We start from the raw sequence: 22,045 nt of genomic DNA, 5'->3' as shown, positions 1-22,045 counted from the left end.
CAATACCAGGCCCAGTGAAGTGGCCATCACTCCTCAACTGATGTTGTTTTCCTCTCACCACTATCTGGATCATTTGCTTGTTGACTCACCTCCCAACCCAGCCGCCACTTCCTGGGTGTCTCCCAGTCTCCACAGCCATACAGGCCTTTTAGCTAGAAATCCCTCGGGCACTTTTTTCATTAAAAGGTTGGATTTTTCACACAGGGAGAAGGCAGTGAGGAATCCCAATAGGTTCAGATAACGTGAAGAGCTTGGGGGAATTTTACAAGAGCTTTAAGGAAGAGAGAAATAATGAAGCAGTCCTAATGTGACACTAATGTCTGGCTCTTTCCTAATGTCTGCCTCTTTCCTGTGAAAACATTCCTGTGAGCCAGAGGAACAGAATTACAGCGGCGGGACAGAAATAAAAAAGCTCATATATTTATGCCACGGTGTTAATTTGTCAACCTTGACACCACCCTTACGTTGAGACATACTGCACTGCGAAAGGCACAGCTGGTTTACTGTAACTAACAGTCAGACAGCAGAGTATGCCACCCATTGCAATAGGCCTACTACAATATGCGCCTTACAGACCGCACAGTAATATATCATCTGTCCCCATCAATAAGGCATGGCTGAAACATTAGCCTCGGTGATGACTTTAGTGGTCTGGGAGGTCCACATACACTTCCATTTCCATTGTTGTCATTTAGCAGACGCTCTTAACCAGAACGACTTACAGGAGCAATTACGGTCAAGTGCCTTGTTCAAGGGCACATAGACAGATTTTTCACCTAGTCGGGTCATGGATTCGAACCAGTGGTGGTTACTGGCCCAACTCGCTTAACCGCTAGGCTACCTGCCACTACTTTACACACACTTCACATGCTCTAGGCTCACAGGCTATGTGTCTTAACATAGAAACCTCAGAAGGTTAGGTTATGTGTCTTAACATAGAAACCTCAGAAGGTTAGGTTATGTGTCTTAACATAGAAACCTCAGAAGGTTAGGCTATGTGTCTTAACATAGAAACCTCAGAAGGTTAGGCTATGTGTCTTAACATAGAAACCTCAGAAGGTTAGGTTATGTGTCTTAACATAGAAACCTCAGAAGGTTAGGCTATGTGTCTTAACATAGAAACCTCAGAAGGTTAGGTTATGTGTCTTAACATAGAAACCTCAGAAGGTTAGGCTATGTGTCTTAACATAGAAACCTCAGAAGGTTAGGTTGTGTGTCTTAACATAGACACCTCAGAAGGTTAGGCTATGTGTCTTAACATAGAAACCTCAGAAGGTTAGGCTATGTGTCTTAACATAGAAACCTCAGAAGGTTAGGTTGTGTGTCTTAACATAGACACCTCAGAAGGTTAGGCTATGTGTCTTAACATAGACACCTCAGAAGGTTAGGCTATGTGTCCTAATATATAATCATCAGAAGGTTAGGCTATGTGTCTTAATACACTGCTCAAAAAAATAAAGGGAACACTAAAATAACACATCCTAGATCTGAATGAATGAAATATTCTTATTAAATACTTTTTTCTTTACATAGTTGAATGTGCTGACAACAAAATCACACAAAAATGATCAATGGAAATCAAATGTATCAACCCATGGAGGTCTGGATTTGGAGTCACACTCAAAATTAAAGTGGAAAACCACACTACAGGCTGATCCAACTTTGATGTAATGTCCTTAAAACAAGTCAAAATGAGGCTCAGTAGTGTGTGTGGCCTCCACTTACCTGTATGACCTCCCTACCATGCCTGGGCATGCTCCTGATGAGGTGGCGGATGGTCTCCTGAGGGATCTCCTCCCAGACCTGGACTAAAGCATCTGCCAACTCCTGGACAGTCTGTGGTGCAATGTGGCGTTGGTGGATGGAGGGAGACATGATGTCCCAGATGTGCTCAATTGGATTCAGGTCTGGGGAACGGGCAGGCCAGTCCATAGCATCAATGCCTTTCTCTTGCAGGAACTGCTGACACACTCCAGCCACATGAGGTCTAGCATTGTCTTGCATTAGGAGGAACCCAGGGCCAACCGCACCAGCATATGGTCTCACAAGGGGTCTGAGGATCTCATCTCGGTACCTAATGGCAGTCAGGCTACCTCTGGCGAGCACATGGAGGGCTGTGCGGCCCCCCAAAGAAATGCCACCCCACACCATGACTGACCCACCGCCAAACCGGTCATGCTGGAGGATGTTGCAGGCAGCAGAACATTCTCCACGGCGTCTCCAGACTCTGTCACATGTGCTCAGTGTGAACCTGCTTTCATATGTGAAGAGCACAGGGCGCCAGTGGCGAATTTGCCAATCTTGGTGTTCTCTGGCAAATGCCAAACATCCTGCACGGTGTTGGGCTGTAAGCACAACCCCCACCTGTGGACGTTGGGCCCTCATACCACCCTCACGGAGTCTGTTTCTGACCGTTTGAGCAGACACATGCACATTTGTGGCCTGTTGGAGGTCATTTTGCAGGGCTCTGGCAGTGCTCCTCCTGCTCCTCCTTGCACAAAGGCGGAGGTAGTGGTCCTGCTGGTGGGTTGTTGCCCTCCTACGGCCTCCTCCACGTCTCCTGATGTACTGGCCTGTCTCCTGGTAGCGCCTCCATGCTCTGGACACTACGCTGACAGACACAGCAAACCTTCTTGCCACAGATCGCATTGATGTGCCATCCTGGATGAGCTGCACTACCTGAGCCACTTGTGTGGGTTGTAGACTCCGTCTCATGCTACCACTAGAGTGAAAGCACTGCCAGCATTCAAAAGTGACCAAAACATCAGCCAGGAAGCATAGGAACTGAGAAGTGGTCTGTGGTCACCACCTGCATAACCACTCCTTTATTGGGGGTGTCTTGCTAATTGCCTATAATTTCCACCTGTTGTCTATTCCATTTGCACAACAGCATGTGAAATGTATTGTCAATCAGTGTTGCTTCCTAAGTGGACAGTTTGATTTCACAGAAGTGTGATTGACTTGGAGTTACATTGTGTTGTTTAAGTGTTCCCTTTATTTTTTTGAGCAGTGTATATAATCATCAGAAGGTTAGGCTATGTGTCTTAACATAGACACCTCAGAAGGTTAGGCTCAGAAGGTAATAGCTCTCTTCTGCTGAATTTTTCACAGTGATTCAACACAAGGGCAATACTTTATCAGAGGACAGCTATGGGAAAAGTCCACAGTACAGTTATTCTACTGCAACAACTAACATAGTGCTTCCCAGCATGAGATGTGTTTCCTTCTGGATTTGTAGTGTGATAAGGGGTGTTACTAAACCACATAAACTGCCTGACTTAATGGGGTTTACCCTGACCCCGTTCTCTCCACTGTAATATTAGGAAAAGAACTCCTTAAAGAGCTGAAAAGCTACTGACTTTATCCAGACAAACGTGCTTCATCTGACAATGGACAAATAACAGAGGACGAATAACAGCATTAGAAGTCTACTTTGATAGCATATGTTAAATGCCATTGTAATATCCATAAAATGTATTGTCCAATGTTGAGGAAAACATTATATTTAATTAATTCAATTCCCAAGATAACCCATTGAATATGCATTTCAGAATGTTCTGATTGCAAAATATATTGTGATATTGTAATAGGAAAATTACTTATTATTACAATTTCAAAATACCAATTGAGTGCAATAAATTATTTCATATTTTACATAATGAGGAAAGTACAAATGCATTGTGTTATGTATTAAGCCCAATGGTTCATATTCTCTACAGTACCATTGCATTAGTTTTAAGTGAGTCTCAGTCTCAACTGAATGTTAAGGGGCCTAAAGCTCAACCTAGATTGGCTCCCATCAAAATGTCCCAATCACCAGGTTAGTGTATTCCCCTCTTCAGATAATAGCAGCCTGTTCCTCTCCATGCTATTCATTTGGTTGCTCACTACAATTAACAGCACAGGGACTCGAACAAAGAAGATCTCTAAGTTATTTTAGGTGTATTTCTTTGTGTGGTAATAAAACTATTTATTTTTGTGGTAATAAAACCGACTCCAACTGTATGTAAACAATACATGGGGAATACCGAGAAGACTGCGTACACTACAACTCTGAATAGGTCGCACCTGACAGAGAATGAATAGCATTGGGACAAGTGATAACTGAATAGTAGCATTGACAAAACGTGAAAGCACATTATACACATTGGTAAAATGGTACACAAAACTCTAATTAAGACTGAGACTGTGATAAATAAAAGGTTGATTAGAGAGGCCTGGGTAAACGGTTGATACTCCTCCTCTTGCAAAGGTGTTTGGCGTGTAGAGCTTCAACAGTTCTCACTGCTCCTCTGACTCCCCAAACAAACAAGGTGTGATTCATTCACAAGCAGCCCGACACTAGGCTTCCTTTGTGCTCTCTGTCAGGGAGGACAGGAGGACCAGCAAATATATTCCACTAGCTAACGTTACCTCTCCCTTTTTCTACAGTGAGGATGAGGAAGGGGGGAGGAAGCAACACAGTCCAATGTTGCGTGCATTCAGGGACTGGGACGTCTTCCATCATAAACTGTACCAGCTCATTCATGATTAACAATATTAATTGTAGATGAATAATATGATATATTTTTTGTATTGTACCCTAAGGCAAAGCATGCCTGTGATGACAAAGCCTAGAGGGAGTTGAAGTACAGTATTAGTAAACATGTATTCTATAAAGGTCATTACATTGTACATGTTAGACCGTTACTTATGTGGCATGTCAAGATTATTCAGATCGGCTTCTAAACACAAACAGTGAAATAATGTCACAACAAGCTCTGTTCTCTGGCAGAGGAAGCACATACTATTACTTATTCCATATTACTATTAATATTATATATTTTATTGAAAGAATTAGCAATTTCCTTTGGCTCACACTGGACCAATCACTAAAGGTCATCCTAAAGCAAACTTTACCATGAGAGAACAAATCTTGACCGTTCCTTGCCTGGCTCCACTGAATCATCTTATTTGTCATACAGTGCTTTCAATGGAGGCACTTGGCCTTCGTAGTTGGAAAGTAAAGTTATGCTATTAACTCAGAGATCCTGAAACTAGAGCCCGACCAATCAGGACCCATGCTCATAGATTTAAAGGATTTTCACTGTATTTCTTGCTTGTTTCATTCAATGATCATTTAAATGGTTATCTCAGAAGTGGGTTTATTCTACCAAGTTAATACAACCTTGGAGGCTGACGAGAGAAAATGTCAGAGCTGTTAGTTTAATTTACTGCTTTGCTCTAATGGACCTACTTAACTTCTCTAACACGTACTGTTCTGAGAAATGGTGGTACGGCTTGGTGGTGGTAAGGCTTAACAACAACAGAATGAATGAAGTATAACTAAATATATGAAATATATGAAAGTCCATCAAAAGCTGATGCACACAGAGAAAATCCAGGACATAATATAGCAGCACTTCTCCCCAAAGGGAAACTAGCGCATAGAAGGCTTGCAAATGTGCCCTCAAGTCCTCTCAGCTAGAATTCAAGAAAACTCAATTCCCAGAGTTTGACAGTTTGCTCAAGTCCTGTCAGCTGGAATTCAAGAAAAGTCAATTCCCAGAGTTTGTAGAGCGTCCTCTAAGCAGGGCTTGATGTAATACGCTACATAGTCCTCATCAAAGAAGAACCTAGGTCAAAGAAAGTAACATGATGATGAACTAAGTATTACAACACTGCAACAGATTAGTAGGAGGGAAGACTCACCACAAGTACATATGGTCAATAGTTTTGAATATTTAAAACCAGTCTGTCTATTCAAGCATGCATAGAGTATTGACTCCTCCACATCGGTCTGTCCTCTCTGCTCTTTCTAGACATGGCGGCATAAGAACAGTGTCAAGCTTCTGCTTGGCCAAGCCCCATTTACCTCAATTTGGCCATCACTACTGTCCTTATTAGGTCCGTGGTAATTAGTGCAGAGTTATTAACTGTAGGTTGTGCCAGCCAGGAGCTTAGCTGGAGTTGGGCTAGCCGCTAGTGAAGGAACTGGCAGTGGAAGGGTCTTATCCCCCTGAGCCCAGTCTTAGTGAATGCCCTCTCTTCCTCTCTTCTCCACCACTGTAGTGAGGGACTATTGGAGGGCTGAGTAAGGCCTGATAAACTGTGACAGACAGGCGTGATGAGGTATGACTGGTCCCTTCATCAGGGTTAAGGGTGGGTGAAGGTAGTCACGTGCTTTCTGATTATGATGCAGAAGTGTATGTTTTAGAGTGGGTGGTTTGTGATCCCATAGCTCTGTAGTATGTGTCCACAGGTAAGGCTAGTCTCTATGACATGGCTGTACTAGACAGTCAAAGACTATTCCTTATTCCATATTACTATTAATATTATATATTTCCTCTTGAAAGAAATAGCACTTTCCACCACAGGCTCACACTGGACCAATCACTAAAGGTCATCCTAAAGCAAACTTTACCATGAGAGAACAAATCTTGACCGTTCCTTGCCTGGCTCCACTGAATCATCTTATTTGTCATACAGTGCTTTCAATGGAGGCACTTGGCCTTCGTAGTTGGAAAGTAAAGTTATGCTATTAACTCAGAGATCCTGAAACTAGAGCCCGACCAATCAGGACCCATGCTCATAGATTTAAAGGATTTTCACTGTATTTCTTGCTTGTTTCATTCAATGATCATTTAAATGGTTATCTCAGAAGTGGGTTTATTCTACCAAGTTAATACAACCTTGGAGGCTGACGAGAGAAAATGTCAGAGCTGTTAGTTTAATTTACTGCTTTGCTCTAATGGACCTACTTAACTTCTCTAACACGTACTGTTCTGAGAAATGGTGGTACGGCTTGGTGGTGGTAAGGCTTAACAACAACAGAATGAATGAAGTATAACTAAATATATGAATATATGAAAGTCCATCAAAAGCTGATGCACACAGAGAAAATCCAGGACATAATATAGCAGCACTTCTCCCCAAAGGGAAACTAGCGCATAGAAGGCTTGCAAATGTGCCCTCAAGTCCTCTCAGCTAGAATTCAAGAAAACTCAATTCCCAGAGTTTGACAGTTTGCTCAAGTCCTGTCAGCTGGAATTCAAGAAAAGTCAATTCCCAGAGTTTGTAGAGCGTCCTCTAAGCAGGGCTTGATGTAATACGCTACATAGTCCTCATCAAAGAAGAACCTAGGTCAAAGAAAGTAACATGATGATGAACTAAGTATTACAACACTGCAACAGATTAGTAGGAGGGAAGACTCACCACAAGTACATATGGTCAATAGTTTTGAATATTTAAAACCAGTCTGTCTATTCAAGCATGCATAGAGTATTGACTCCTCCACATCGGTCTGTCCTCTCTGCTCTTTCTAGACATGGCGGCATAAGAACAGTGTCAAGCTTCTGCTTGGCCAAGCCCCATTTACCTCAATTTGGCCATCACTACTGTCCTTATTAGGTCCGTGGTAATTAGTGCAGAGTTATTAACTGTAGGTTGTGCCAGCCAGGAGCTTAGCTGGAGTTGGGCTAGCCGCTAGTGAAGGAACTGGCAGTGGAAGGGTCTTATCCCCCTGAGCCCAGTCTTAGTGAATGCCCTCTCTTCCTCTCTTCTCCACCACTGTAGTGAGGGACTATTGGAGGGCTGAGTAAGGCCTGATAAACTGTGACAGACAGGCGTGATGAGGTATGACTGGTCCCTTCATCAGGGTTAAGGGTGGGTGAAGGTAGTCACGTGCTTTCTGATTATGATGCAGAAGTGTATGTTTTAGAGTGGGTGGTTTGTGATCCCATAGCTCTGTAGTATGTGTCCACAGGTAAGGCTAGTCTCTATGACATGGCTGTACTAGACAGTCAAAGACTATTCCTTTACTGTGTTACCTTATCTTGAATCACTTCCTCTCCATCACAGAAATATACACTTTCCACCACAGGCTATTAACACCCAGCCAAGGATAAAAAAAGAAATCCTTCTATTGAGACACACATCAAATACTGCCCCCCTCCCCGGCCTCTCCGCTCCACCAGCTTCAGTTCAGCTCTTGGCCAAGGCCAGGTGGATGTTAGTGAGGTGAGGTCTCCCAGCTCTGACAGGAAGAGCTGCTCCAGATGAACTTGTTAATTGCACACTGGACCGGAGGGCAGAAGGGCCGTGCCACTCTCACCTTTAGTCTCCACAGAACATGATCACTGACAGGCTCTGCTTTATCATTCCACAGCACTCGCCGCTCGTTGGCAGATGGCAGAGCGAGTCCTCGAGGCAGCGGACTTGGCAGGCACCTCCCGGATCCAGGATGCCAACTGCTGTGAGTCCGTGTCACGGCGACAGAGCGGAGAGGAGGTGGACGGACAGAGAGATGCCAGCAGGCCGCCTGGCATGGTTGTCTCTTCATGCCGGGCACAAATGAGATTGGCATTGAGAGAGGCTCCTCAGGCACACATTATAATATGTGGCCCCCAGCTGTGGTCTGTGCACCAGGGTGGAATGTGGTGGGTCTGCTGGAGACCTTGAGAAAACTACATCCCTGTGAATAACCTGCAGAAAAGGGACTGCAAGGCACAGCTTTTGAAAATTGTGAAAAATTCTTGCAATAATTCTTGACCAGAACTAAAAACATGCTTTATAAATGTAGAATTGAGGTTATATATATATATATATATAACCTAATATATATATATAACCTCAATTCTACATTTATAAAGCATGTATATATATATATCATTGATGCCACACGAGGTGAGATCTTGCATGGAGCCCCAGACTGAGGGTGATTGACCGTCATCTTGAACTTCTTCCATTTTCTAATAATTGCGCCAACAGTTGTTGCCTTCTCACCAAGCTGCTTGCCTATTGTCCTGTAGCCCATCCCAGCCTTGTGCAGGTCTATAATTGTATCCCTGATGTCCTTACACAGCTCTCTGGTCTTGGCCATTGTGGAGAGGTTGGAGTCTGTTTGATTGAGTGTGTGGACAGGTGTCTTTTATACAGGTAACGAGTTCAAACAGGTGCAGTTAATACAGGTAATGAGTGGAGAACAGGAGGGCTTCTTAAAGAAAAACTAACAGGTCTGTGAGAGCTGGAATTCTTACTGGTTGGTAGGTGATCAAATACTTATGTCATGCAATAAAATGCTAATTAATTACTTAAAAATCATACAATGTGATTTTCTGGATTTTTGCTTTAGATTCCGTCTCTCACAGTTGAAGTGTACCTATGATAAAAAATTACAGACCTCTACATGCTTTGTAAGTAGGGAAACCTGCAAAATCTGCAATGTATCAAATACTTGTTCTCCCCACTATATATATATATATATATATATATATATATATATATATATATATATATATATATATAACTGTGGTTCCATAAACAGCCACAGAAAGCCCACTGTTTCATACAACAACTACTGTTCTATGGACACTCTATATTACAGCAATAAGACACAATTATGTCTCAAATCAAATCCAATTTTATTGGTCACATACACATGTTAAGCAGATGTTATTGTGGGTTTAGCGAAATGCTTTTAAATGTCTATGTCTACATAACAGTCCCCACTCTGTACACCTCACATCTACTTCTAATGTAGGTATTTGCTCAAAGGTCTTAATTACTTTACAGTCAGCTGTATAATAATTACAATGGTTCGTTGATCTGTCTTAATTATTCTTTATACTGTTAGATTCAGAAGTGTTTTATCTATTAATATTGCTGCCACAGCAGCTTATTCCGCCAGACACATTACAGAGAAGTTTTGGCCCCTTTGGTGAGACTATCAGTAGAAGTAGACTGAACATTTTATTTTCCCTTCCATCCCGGTTCACCAGGCAGGGACCTTGCCAGTATCCCGTTACATATCCAATACACACATTGCCTCAATAGACTCTCTTTTTCTCTCCTCATCGTCCGGCAACGCTGTGAGGCTTTACGCAATTCAAGACAAATAAAACTGAATTATTTGGACAGCAATCCCTGCTGAGATGTACCAGTAAAAGGGAAAATGTATATTTCTCGAGACACTGAAGTCAGGGTAATCCCTGAGGATCAGTCAAGTAATAAGGAAGCTAGACAATTAAAAGAGAAAGTGACAATAAATAGCTAGGTCTAATTAAAAGGATAAAGTTAAACCCAGTCCAAGGTGTGGATGTCCATAAAACAGGCTTTAGCACAAATTATTTGTAGGTGGTACTTTATTGAGCTATCATTTCTCCTCACAATGCCAACAGAATGAGGCATCACTGTGTACAGTACAGTAGTCCAGGCTTATATCTCCACACACAAGCGTCAATTGCCTGTCTATCTGTTAATTCCTCCTCGAGTGACAAGAAACCATTATGGAGAGAAAGGGAGAACCATGACTATCATCAAATGATTGCTATTACTGGTGGTGAGGCCATGATATATGACTTGCAGATTGGAGTAAAGCCCTACTACACCACCGTCCCAAGAACCCAGCCGCCTATTCTCTACTGCTGCTGGCAAGGCATAGTGGCACTCTCAGACAGTCACTCCCTCTGTACAGACAGTCTCTCCCTCTGTACAGACAGTCACTCCCTCTGTACAGACAGTCTCTCCCTCTGTACAGACAGTCTCTCCCTCTGTACAGACAGTCTCTCCCTCTGTACAGACAGTCTCTCCCTCTGTACAGACAGTCTCTCCCTCTGTGCAGACAGTCTCTCCCTCTGTACAGACAGTCTCTCCCTCTGTACAGACAGTCTCTCCCTCTGTACAGACAGTCTCTCCCTCTGTACAGACAGTCTCTCACTCCCCCTCTCCCCTTGACTTGATTAAACCCAACACTTGCTGTACAAAAACCAGCATGAGAGTAATCAAATTGAAATCAATATCCGTGTTGCCCTTGGCTTAAGAGGTGGACATAATTTTACATCACTATCACAAGTTCTAGTTGTGTAGCGGAGAAAGAAAAGTATTGATGAAGCCAAAGCAGTAATGGCAGGCATCAATCAATGGGAATCATCTACATCATGTGGGAGGATACGTTGACATTTCTTATTTTCTGTAATAAAAATATATGTAAACAAACATATCTCAGCTACCCTTGTCCTTCAAGCTGAATTATTTCATACCAAGTAGTGCTGAGTGATTAGTGATTTTTGAGGTCAGTACGATTAGTAATAAAGGATCACGGTTTTCTGATTTCGGCTGAAATTATATGGGTTGAAACAAAACAATTATTAAAAGTCCCATGATGGTAGTGACTGGCCACTACTGCTTAACACTTATTAACCATCATTTATTCACATTATTTTAATAAACTATTCTCTATAGAGCTGCTGTCTATGCTGTCTGACAAAATCACTATTTTAGTAGTTCTTCAAAGTAAATAAGATATACTTTTATGACTGCTGAATACCAACAAACAATTATTTAGATCATGTATTTTCAGGTAAAAACCTTCCAAAGTAACAGCTGCTCGCTATATCCCCTCACGATCATGCATTCTTCTGTCTCTTCCAGCAGGCGTAAAATAAACACAAACCGGACAAGTAGATGTGCAATGGATTATGGTCATTAGCTAGGTTTCCATCCAATTGGTAACAGATTTTCATGCAAATACAATAGAATCCGGATAAAGAAAATATGTGCATTTCCCACAAGTGTTGTGTTTCCACTAAATTGACTTTTTGTAGATAAAACATCAGTGCGTGATGACGTGGTACACACAAAATGTACTTTTTCGCTTAAATGTTCATGTACCGAAAAAAAAATCTTAAATTCAATGTGTTTCAATCGAGTTTTCAGCTCTACGGATACTTTTGTCACAAAAACGGTTAAGTTAAATAGCAAATGTGCCTCCTCTGGTCTTCGCACATGCGCTCTGGCCAACAGTTTGCAGATACATTGCGTGTAGGCTCTGCAGGTAGGCTAGTCTGCACGATGAGATTACTATGGATCAAAACGATAATATTTGTATTTGTCACATAAAAAATACCCTCGATATTTATTGGAAATGAACATCAAGATCACCGTGCACTTTCAACACATTGTGAAGCTCATCACAACTCTTTTTTTTAACAGTAACATGCAAAACACAAAAAACAGAACAGCCAGATCTGTAATCTAATCAACTGCATGCTCGTAGTGGAAGGACCACACACCATATCATCGCGTAACTCAAAATGTACTTCGATATGACGGTTATTAAATCCATTTTTGCGCTTAAAGGCATTTGTACCACCATTTCTCGCAGAATTAATTGTACGGACACAAAAGATCCCACCATGTCAAACAAACAAATGACCTGTCAGCATTTATAAAATTGTACCGAAACGTCCTGTTCCATCACAGCTGTCGTGACTTTTTTATATGGTATGGCTTAATTCGCATAAAAACTGTGGATAGAAACATGGTTATTGTAGTTAATTACCACGTTTTATGCGCTAAACTATGTAGAATATTGGCCTGTTGGAAACTAAAACTCCCTACTACATCACACAGTTCAGGCTGGGTCAGATTTTTCTCTCGAGAAACTGTGCACTGTGCGCATTGAGCTCACAGAAAAAACGTATTTCAAATAGTTGTTTAAAAAAAAAGTCCAATAATTGAAATGTTAGTTAATCGCTCAACATTGATACCAAGGTAACCCCTATTAAAGTATGTAACTCTTGCTGGTAGATCTACAGTGTGATCTGGTTATTTAACAGATCGTGGTACTGTGGTCAGATTAAACTAATGCACACCCAACAATTACATTTTAAAATTCAAATCCCACCAACTATTATAAACCAACTACCGCAGCATGAAATTATGCTCAATCACTCATAATTTCGTGAAACACAACCAGGGACATGACATTGCAAAAAAACAATGTATTTTGATGGAAAGCTCTAATGAGTTGTTTGTGTATAGCTAGCTACACATTCCATTCCAGTCTCAGAGGTAGAAGGGACGTGATGAAGAGGCATGATTTGAATTGAAAGAATTTAAAAGAAAACAACTAAAGCAAAGAGGTGTCTCAAAAATCAATAAAGCAGCAATGGAACCAACCACGATTAGTAAACCCTGTAGTCGCGTGGTAATTGAACAGTCAAAATGCACAGTAGATTGTTGTATCTGCTACACTAGGCTAGGCCTAGTATATTCATCTAAGATTATTAAAAAATAAAACAATTAATGCAGGACTTAATTATTATGTGGTTGAAATCCTTCTATTGAGACACACCAAATACTATTGTGTGAGGAAGTGGGGAGAGGAAAACTAAGAGGGTTGAATGGACTAGAATGAAAACAAAAATGAGTGATAGGCTACCAATCATGGGGAGAATGGAAGATCCAATCCTGCAGACTGGTCCCTACTGTCATGGGTTGTGTTATCACAGTTATTTGCCCTCTACTATCTCTCTCTGATGGTGCTACTTCCGACCGGGAATAGAACATCCCAATCTTTAGGGAATCAATGGCTTCCAAATTAAAGTTACTAGCTCTAGTAATGTTTGTATACTTTAATTTTGATGCCACGGATTCTCTTAAAACTGGGATGAAATTGAAATTATTAGAAATTCTATCATCATTTGGTTAAAAATATAATTATTGTAAAAGGTAGCCTACCGAATATATTGCACATCGCTGACCAGATGTGGAGCAGCGTAAACTTAGACTGTCATAATAAACCACCGTGATAGGCCATTATAATGTATAGCGATATGTCCCATTGAATCGATACAATCCATTACAAATCAAACCTGACAATAAGCCTACACAAATAGTCTAAATTGTGTTTTAGAGCAGAGCATTTGACAAATAATAGCTGGGGTATTAAAACAATAAGACAGACAAGGGCAATTGATTCAGTTGTCATGCAATTCACCACAGTAGCTACATCGGCGACCTCAATAAAACCCCTATGAAACGCGTGTTTTAGGGTGTAAACTATACAATTACGCATCGAATGATCCCGATTTCAAACTGACATTTACAGAGAGCAAAACCAGCAACTGTGAACTTCCCCCATTCATGAGGTGGCACTATAGGTCCATGTGAGTGTGTGCGCACCGAATACGTCCTAGCGCGACATAGTCCTACAATGCACAATCTGACAATAGAGGCAAAGCGCAGACACGCAGGGCTCTAAAATAATTCCTCACACTCATCTCTCACTTTAATGTGTTCCGAGAAGGAATGCGAGCATTCCAGGAGTCCAACGCCAAAAGCCAGGGCGCATCGATGTGGCAGCGCAGCTAGGTTAGTCTTCAGAAAAAAGCCTCTGACAAAGACGTTAATAGCTACATCATGTACATAAAAAGAAACACTTGTACGTACCACTGTTGCTCCAGTTCCCAGTCCCTAAAGAAGTCAAACTCGAATAGGTCCATGGTTGGTCCCCGTTGTCTGATTCAGGAAGGAACCGGTGCCTTCTCAACGTAGCCTATGCGTCAGTCTACATATATCAATTCTGTGGATCTGCTAAATGTAACTAGCTATGCTGTACGGTGTTCTCTCTGGCGAACTGACACACACTGCAAGGACAACAGCACTGCCTCCTGCCTGCCTCCCGTCTCCACCGCTCACAGTGAACAAAAGGCGGAGCTTGAGACAGGCAGAAACCGCGACTCGGAGCCCGGGTAGTCCAAATTGAGATTAGCTAAAATTCTATTTGCCCCACCCATTTTAAGTGTAAACGTCAGCTGTCAAAAACAACTATAGATGTAAAAAATTAAACAATTAAAAAGAGTCAAAGTAAGGCCTGTGAGGAAATCATAACAAACAATATTATAAGTATTTTTTTATTTTACTAGGCAAGTCAGTTAAGAACAAATTCTGTTTTTCAATGACAGCCTAGGAACAGTGGGTTAACTGCCTGTTCAGGTGCAGAACGACATATTTGTACCTTGTCAGCTCAGGGATTTGAACTTGCAACCTTCTGGTTAATAGTCCAACGCTCTAACCTCTAGGCTACCCTGCTGACCAGGTATTTTGTTATAACCTTTCGAAATGATGATGCATATGCATGTTTAAGCAGTGTGTGATAATTGTGCATTACCATGCATTAGCATTATTCTCAACAGTTGTTTCCAGATGCAAAGGTCATATTACTATTCACTGATCATAGACTAGGGTAAGTTCAGGAGTTGTGTTTAGAGTATCTATGACCCATGTTGACTGATCGTAGACTAGGGCAAGTTCAGGAGTTGTGTTTAGAGTATCTATGACCCATGTTGACTGATCGTAGACTAGGGCAAGTTCAAATCAAATCCAATGTTATTAGTCACATGTGCCGAATACAACAGGTGTAGACCTTACAGTGGAATTCTTACTTACGAGCCCCTAACCAACAGTGCAGTTTCAAAAAACAAAAAATAGGGATAAGAATAGGAGATAAAAGTAACAAGTAATTAAAGAGCAGCGGTACAAAAGAACAATATATACAGGGGTGTGTCGGTACAGAGTCAATGTGGAGGCTATATACAGGGGTGTGTCGGTACAGAGTCAATGTGGAGGCTATATACAGGGGGGTGTCGGTACAGAGTCAATGTGGAGGCTATATACAGGGGTGTGTCGGTACAGAGTCAATGTGGAGGCTATATACAGGGGGGTGTCGGTACAGAGTCAATGTGGAGGCTATATACAGGGGTGTGTCGGTACAGAGTCAATGTGGAGGCTATATACAGGGGGGTGTCGGTACAGAGTCAATGTGGAGGCTATATACAGGGGGGTGTCAGTACAGAGTCAATGTGGAGGCTATATACAGGGGGTGTGTCGGTACAGAGTCAATGTGGAGGCTATATACAGGGGTGTGTCGGTACAGAGTCAATGTGGAGGCTATATACAGGGGGGTGTCGGTACAGAGTCAATGTGGAGGCTATATACAGGGGGGTGTCGGTACAGAGTCAATGTGGAGGCTATATACAGGGGTGTGTCGGTACAGAGTCAATGTGGAGGCTATATACAGGGGGGTGTCGGTACAGAGTCAATGTGGAGGCTAAATACAGGGGGGTGTCGGTACAGAGTCAATGTGGAGGCTATATACAGGGGTGTGTCGGTACAGAGTCAATGTGGAGGCTATATACAGGGGTGTGTCGGTACAGAGTCAATGTGGAGGCTATATACAGGGGGGTGTCGGTACAGAGTCAATGTGGAGGCTATATACAGGGGTGTGTCGGTACAGAGTCAATGTGGAGGCTATATACAGGGGGGGTGTCGGTACAGAGTCAATGTGGAGGCTATATACAGGGGTGTGTCGGTACAGAGTCAATGTGGAGGCTATATACAGGGGGGTGTCGGTACAGAGTCAATGTGGAGGCTATATACAGGGGTGTGTCGGTACAGAGTCAATGTGGAGGCTATATACAGGGGGGTGTCGGTACAGAGTCAATGTGGAGGCTATATACAGGGGTGTGTCGGTACAGAGTCAATGTGGAGGCTATATACAGGGGGGTGTCGGTACAGAGTCAATGTGGAGGCTATATACAGGGGTGTGTCGGTACAGAGTCAATGTGGAGGCTATATACAGGGGGTGTCGGTACAGAGTCAATGTGGAGGCTATATACAGGGTGTTACGGTACAGAGTCAATGTGGAGGCTATATACAGGGGGGTGTCGGTACAGAGTCAATGTGGAGGCTATATACAGGGGGGTGTCGGTACAGAGTCAATGTGGAGGCCTATATACAGGGGGTGTCAGTACAGAGTCAATGTGGAGGCTATATACAGGGGTGTGTCGGTACAGAGTCAATGTGGAGGCTATATACAGGGGGGAGTCGGTACAGAGTCAATGTGGAGGCTATATACAGGGGTGTGTCGGTACAGAGTCAATGTGGAGGCTATATACAGGGGGTGTCGGTACAGAGTCAATGTGGAGGCTATATACAGGGGGGTGTCGGTACAGAGTCAATGTGGAGGCTATATACAGGGGGGTGTCGGTACAGAGTCATGTGGAGGCTATATACAGGGGTGTGTCGGTACAGAGTCAATGTGGAGGATATATACAGGGGGGTGTCGTACAGAGTCAATGTGGAGGCTATATACAGGGGGGTGTCGGTACAGAGTCAATGTGGAGGCTATATACAGGGGTGTGTCGGTACAGAGTCAATGTGGAGGCTATATACAGGGGGGTGTCGGCACAGAGTCAATGTGGAGGCTATATACAGGGGGGTGTCGGTACAGAGTCAATGTGGAGGCTATATACAGGGGTGTGTCGGTACAGAGTCAATGTGGAGGCTATATACAGGGGTGTGTCGGTACAGAGTCAATGTGGAGGCTATATACAGGGGGGTGTCGGTACAAGAGTCAATGTGGAGGCTATATACAGGGGTGTGTCGGTACAGAGTCAATGTGGAGGCTATATACAGGGGGGTGTCGGTACAGAGTCAATGTGGAGGCTATATACAGGGGGGTGTCGGTACAGAGTCAATGTGGAGGCTATATACAGGGGTGTGTCGGTACAGAGTCAATGTGGAGGCTATATACAGGGGGGTGTAGGTACAGAGTCAATGTGGAGGCTATATACAGGGGTGTGTCGGTACAGAGTCAATGTGGAGGCTATATACAGGGGGGTGTCAGTACAGAGTCAATGTGGAGCCTATATACAGGGGGGTGTCGGTACAGAGTCAATGTGGAGGCTATATACAGGGGGGTGTCGTTACAGAGTCAATGTGGAGGCTATATACAGGGGGGTGTCGTTACAGAGTCAATGTACGGAGGCTATATACAGGGGGGTGTCGGTACAGAGTCAATGTGGAGGCTATATACAGGGGGGTGTCGGTACAGAGTCAATGTGGAGGCTATATACAGGGGTGTGTCGGTACAGAGTCAATGTGGAGGCTATATACAGGGGTGTGTCGGTACAGAGTCAATGTGGAGGCTATATACAGGGGGGTGTCGGTACAGAGTCAATGTGGAGGCTATATACAGGGGTGTGTCGGTACAGAGTCAATGTGGAGGCTATATACAGGGGGGTGTCGGTACAGAGTCAATGTGGAGGCTTTATACAGGGGGGTGTCGGTACAGAGTCAATGTGGAGGCTATATACAGGGGGGTGTCGGTACAGAGTCAATGTGGAGGCTATATACAGGGGGGTGTCGGTACAGAGTCAATGTGGAGGCTATATACAGGGGTGTGGTCGGTACAGAGTCAATGTGGAGGCTATATACAGGGGGGTGTCGGTACAGAGTCAATGTGGAGGCTATATACAGGGGGGTGTCGGTAACAGAGTCAATGTGGAGGCTATATACAGGGGTGTGTCGGTACAGAGTCAATGTGGAGGCTATATACAGGGGGGTGTCGGTACAGAGTCAATGTGGAGGCTATATACAGGGGGTGTCGGTAGCATGAGGTCAATGTGGAGGCTATATAACAGGGGGGTGTCCGGTACAGAGTCCAATGTGGAAGGCTACTATAACAGGCGGGTGTCCGTTACAGAGTCAATGTGGAAGGCTATATACAGGGGGGTGTCAGTTACAGAGACAATGTACGGAGGCTATATACCGGGGGGTGGTCGGTACGAGTCCAATGTGGAGGCTATATACAGGGGGGTGTCGGTACAGAGTCAATGTGGAGGCTATATACAGGGGTGTGTTACAAGAGGTCAATAGTGGAGCCTTTAGCACAGGGGGTGTGTCGGTAAGAGTCAATGTGGAGGCCTATATACAAGGGGGGTGTCGGTACGAGCATGTGGAGGCTATAGGGGTGTGTCGTAGAGTCAATGTTTGGTGGATGCCATATAGGGTGTGTAGGTACAAGTCAATGTGGAGGCTTACAGGGGGGTGTCGGTACATGAGTCAATGTGGAGGGCTATATACAGAGTCAATGTGGATGGCTATATACAGGGGGGGTGTCGGGGTACAGAGGTCAAATGTGGGAGGCCTATATACAGGGGTGTGTCGGGTACAAGAGTCAATGTGGAGGCCTATAGACATGGGTGTGCGGTACAGCGTCAATGTGGACGGCTATATACAGGGGGGTGGGTCGGTACAGCAGTCAATGTGGAGGCTCTATACAGGGGTGGTGTACGTTACAGAGTCAATGTGGAGGCCTATATACCGGGGGCTTGTCGGTATAGAGTCAATGTGGAGGCTTTACTACAGGGGGTGTCGGTACAGAGTCCAGGTGGAGGCTATATACAGGGGGCTGTGTCGGTACAGAGTCATGTGGAGGCTATATACAGGGGGGTGTCGGTATCAATTGGAGCTATACGAGGGGGGTGTCGGTACAGAGTCAATGTGAGGCTATATACAGGGGGTGTCGGTACAGAGTCAATGTGGAGGGCTATATACAGGGGGGTGTCGGTACAGAGTCAATGTGGAAGGCCTATATACAGGGGGGTGTCGGTACGAGTCAATGTGGAGGCTATATACAGGGGGGTGTCGGTACAGAGTCAATGTGGAGGCTATATACAGGGGGGGTTGTCGGTACCAGAGTCAATGTGGAGGCTATATACAGGGGGGTGTCGGTACAGAGTCAATGTGGAGGCTATATACAGGGGGGTGTCGGTACAGAGTCAATGTGGAGGCTATATAACAGGGGGGTGTCGGTACAGAGTCAATGTGGAGGCTATATACAGGGGGGTGTCGGTACAGAGTCAATGTGGAGGCTATATACAGGGGGGTGTCGGTACAGAGTCAATGTGGAGGCTATATACAGGGGGGTGTCGGTACAGAGTCAATGTGGAGGCTATATACAGGGGGTGTCGGTACAGAGTCAATGTGGAGGCTATATACAGGGGGGTGTCGGTACAGAGTCAATGTGGAGGCTATATACAGGGGGGTGTCGGTACAGAGTCAATGTGGAGGCTATATACAGGGGGGTGTCGGTACAGAGTCAATGTGGAGGCTATATACAGGGGGGTGTCGGTACAGAGTCAATGTGGAGGCTATATACAGGGGGGTGTCCGGGACCCAGAGTCAATGTGGAGGCCTATATACAGGGGGTGTCGTACAGAGTCAATGTGGAGGCTATATACAGGGTGTTGTCGGTACAGAGTCAATGTGGAGGCTATATACAGGGGGGTGTCGTAACAGAGTCAATGTGGAGGCTATATACAGGGGGGTGTCGGTACAGAGTCAATGTGGAGGCTATATACAGGGGTGTGTCGGTACAGAGTCAATGTGGAGGCTATATACAGGGGGTGGGTCCGGTACAGAGTCAATGTGGAGGCTATATACAGGGGGGTGTCGGTACAGAGTCAATGTGGAGGCTATATACAGGGGTGTGTCGGTACAGTAGTCAATGTGGAGGCTATATACAGGGGGTGTCGGTACAGAGTCCAATGTGGAGGCCTATATACAGGGGGGTGTCGGTACAGAGTCAATGTGGAGGCTATATACAGGGGGTGTGTCGGTACAGAGTCAATGTGGAGGCTATATACAGGGGTGTGTCGGTACAGAGTCATGTGGAGCTATATACAGGGGTGGTGTCGGTACAGAGTCACTGTGGAGGCTATATACAGGGGGGGGTCGGTACAGAGTCAATGTGGAGGCTATATACAGGGGGGTGTCGGTACAGAGTCACTGTGGAGGCTATATATCAGGGGGGGTGTCGGTACAGAGTCAATGTGGAGGCTATATACAGGGGTGGTGTCGGTAAGAGTCAATGTGGAGGCTATATACAGGGGGGTGTCGGTACAGAGTCAATGTGAGGCTATATACAGGGGGGTGTCGGTACAGAGTCAATGTGGAGGCTATATACAGGGGGGTGTCGGTACAGAGTCAATGTGGAGGCTATATACAGGGGGTGTCGGTACAGAGTCAATGTGGAGGCTATATACAGGGGGGGTGTCGTAACAGAGTCAATGTGGAGGCCTATATACAGGGGGGTGTCGGTACAGAGTCAATGTGGAGGCTATATTACAGGGGGGTGTCGGTACAGAGTCCAATGTTGGAGGCTATATACAGGGGGGGTGTCGGTACAGAGTCAATGTGGAGGGCTATATACAGGGGGGTGTCCGGTACAGAGTCCAATGTGGAGGCTATATCCAGGGGGGTGTTCGGTTACAGAGTCAATGTCGGAGGCCTATATACAGGGGGGTGGTCGGTACAGATCAATGTGGAGGCTATATACCGGGGGGTGTCCGGTACAGAGTGCAATGTGGAGGCTATTTACAGGGGGTGTGTCGGTACAGAGTCATGTGGAGGCTAATATTACAGGGGGGTGTCGGTGACAAGGGATGTCAATGTAGGAAAAGCTATATACAGGGGTGGTGTCGTACAGAGTCAATGTTGGAAGGCTATATACAGGGGGGTGTCGGTATCAGAATCAATGTGGAGGCTATAGTACAGGGGGGTGTCGGTACTGAGTCAATGTGGAGGCTATACAGGGGGGTGTCGGTACAGAGTCAATGTGGAGGCTATATACAGGGGGGGTGTCGGTACAGAGTCAATGTGGAGGCTATATACAGGGGGGTGTCGGTACAGAGTCAATGTGGAGGCTATATACAGGGGGGTGTCGGTACAGAGTCAATGTGGAGGCTATATACAGGGGGTGTCGGTACAGAGTCAATGTGGAGGCTATATACAGGGGGGTGTCGGTACAGAGTCAATGTGGAGGCTATATACAGGGGGGTGTCGGTACAGAGTCAATGTGGAGGCTATATACAGGGGTGTGTCGGTACAGAGTCAATGTGGAGGCTATATACAGGGGGGTGTCGGTACAGAGTCAATGTGGAGGCTATATACAGGGGGGTGTCGGTACAGAGTCAATGTGGAGGCTATATACAGGGGGGTGTCGGTACAGAGTCAATGTGGAGGCTATATACAGGGGGGTGTCGGTACAGAGTCAATGTGGAGGCTATATACAGGGGGTGTCGGTACAGAGTCAATGTGGAGGCTATATACAGGGGGGTGTCGGTACAGAGTCAATGTGGAGGCTATATACAGGGGGGTGTCGGTACAGAGTCAATGTGGAGGCTATATACAGGGGGGTGTCGGTACAGAGTCAATGTGGAGGCTATATACAGGGGTGTGTCGGTACAGAGTCAATGTGGAGGCTATATACAGGGGGTGTCGGTACAGAGTCAATGTGGAGGCTATATACAGGGGGTGTCGGTACAGAGTCAATGTGGAGGCTATATACAGGGGGGTGTCGGTACAGAGTCCAATGTGGAGGCTATATACAGGGGGGTGTCGGTACAGAGTCAATGTGGAGGCTATATACAGGGGGGTG

The 22,045-nt window shown here is 44.7% G+C and overlaps 1 protein-coding gene across 1 annotated transcript in view; it reads right to left on the bottom strand.

Moving 5' to 3' along the window:
- Window positions 1–14,440, bottom strand: part of aff2 (AF4/FMR2 family, member 2) — a 351,632-nt gene extending 337,192 nt beyond the window's left edge. Inside the window, exon 1 of the mRNA XM_031791376.1 lies at window positions 14,212–14,440. Within this exon, the coding sequence (XP_031647236.1) occupies window positions 14,212–14,264 (53 nt within the window). The 5' untranslated portion in view covers window positions 14,265–14,440. The remainder of the gene's footprint in view (window positions 1–14,211) is intronic.
- Window positions 14,441–22,045: the final 7,605 nt, after the last annotated feature.

This window comes from Oncorhynchus kisutch, linkage group LG15 (assembly GCF_002021735.2).
Source record: "Oncorhynchus kisutch isolate 150728-3 linkage group LG15, Okis_V2, whole genome shotgun sequence".
Taxonomy (NCBI): Eukaryota; Metazoa; Chordata; class Actinopteri; order Salmoniformes; family Salmonidae; genus Oncorhynchus; species Oncorhynchus kisutch.
This window is presented reverse-complemented; position numbering and strand designations above follow the sequence as displayed.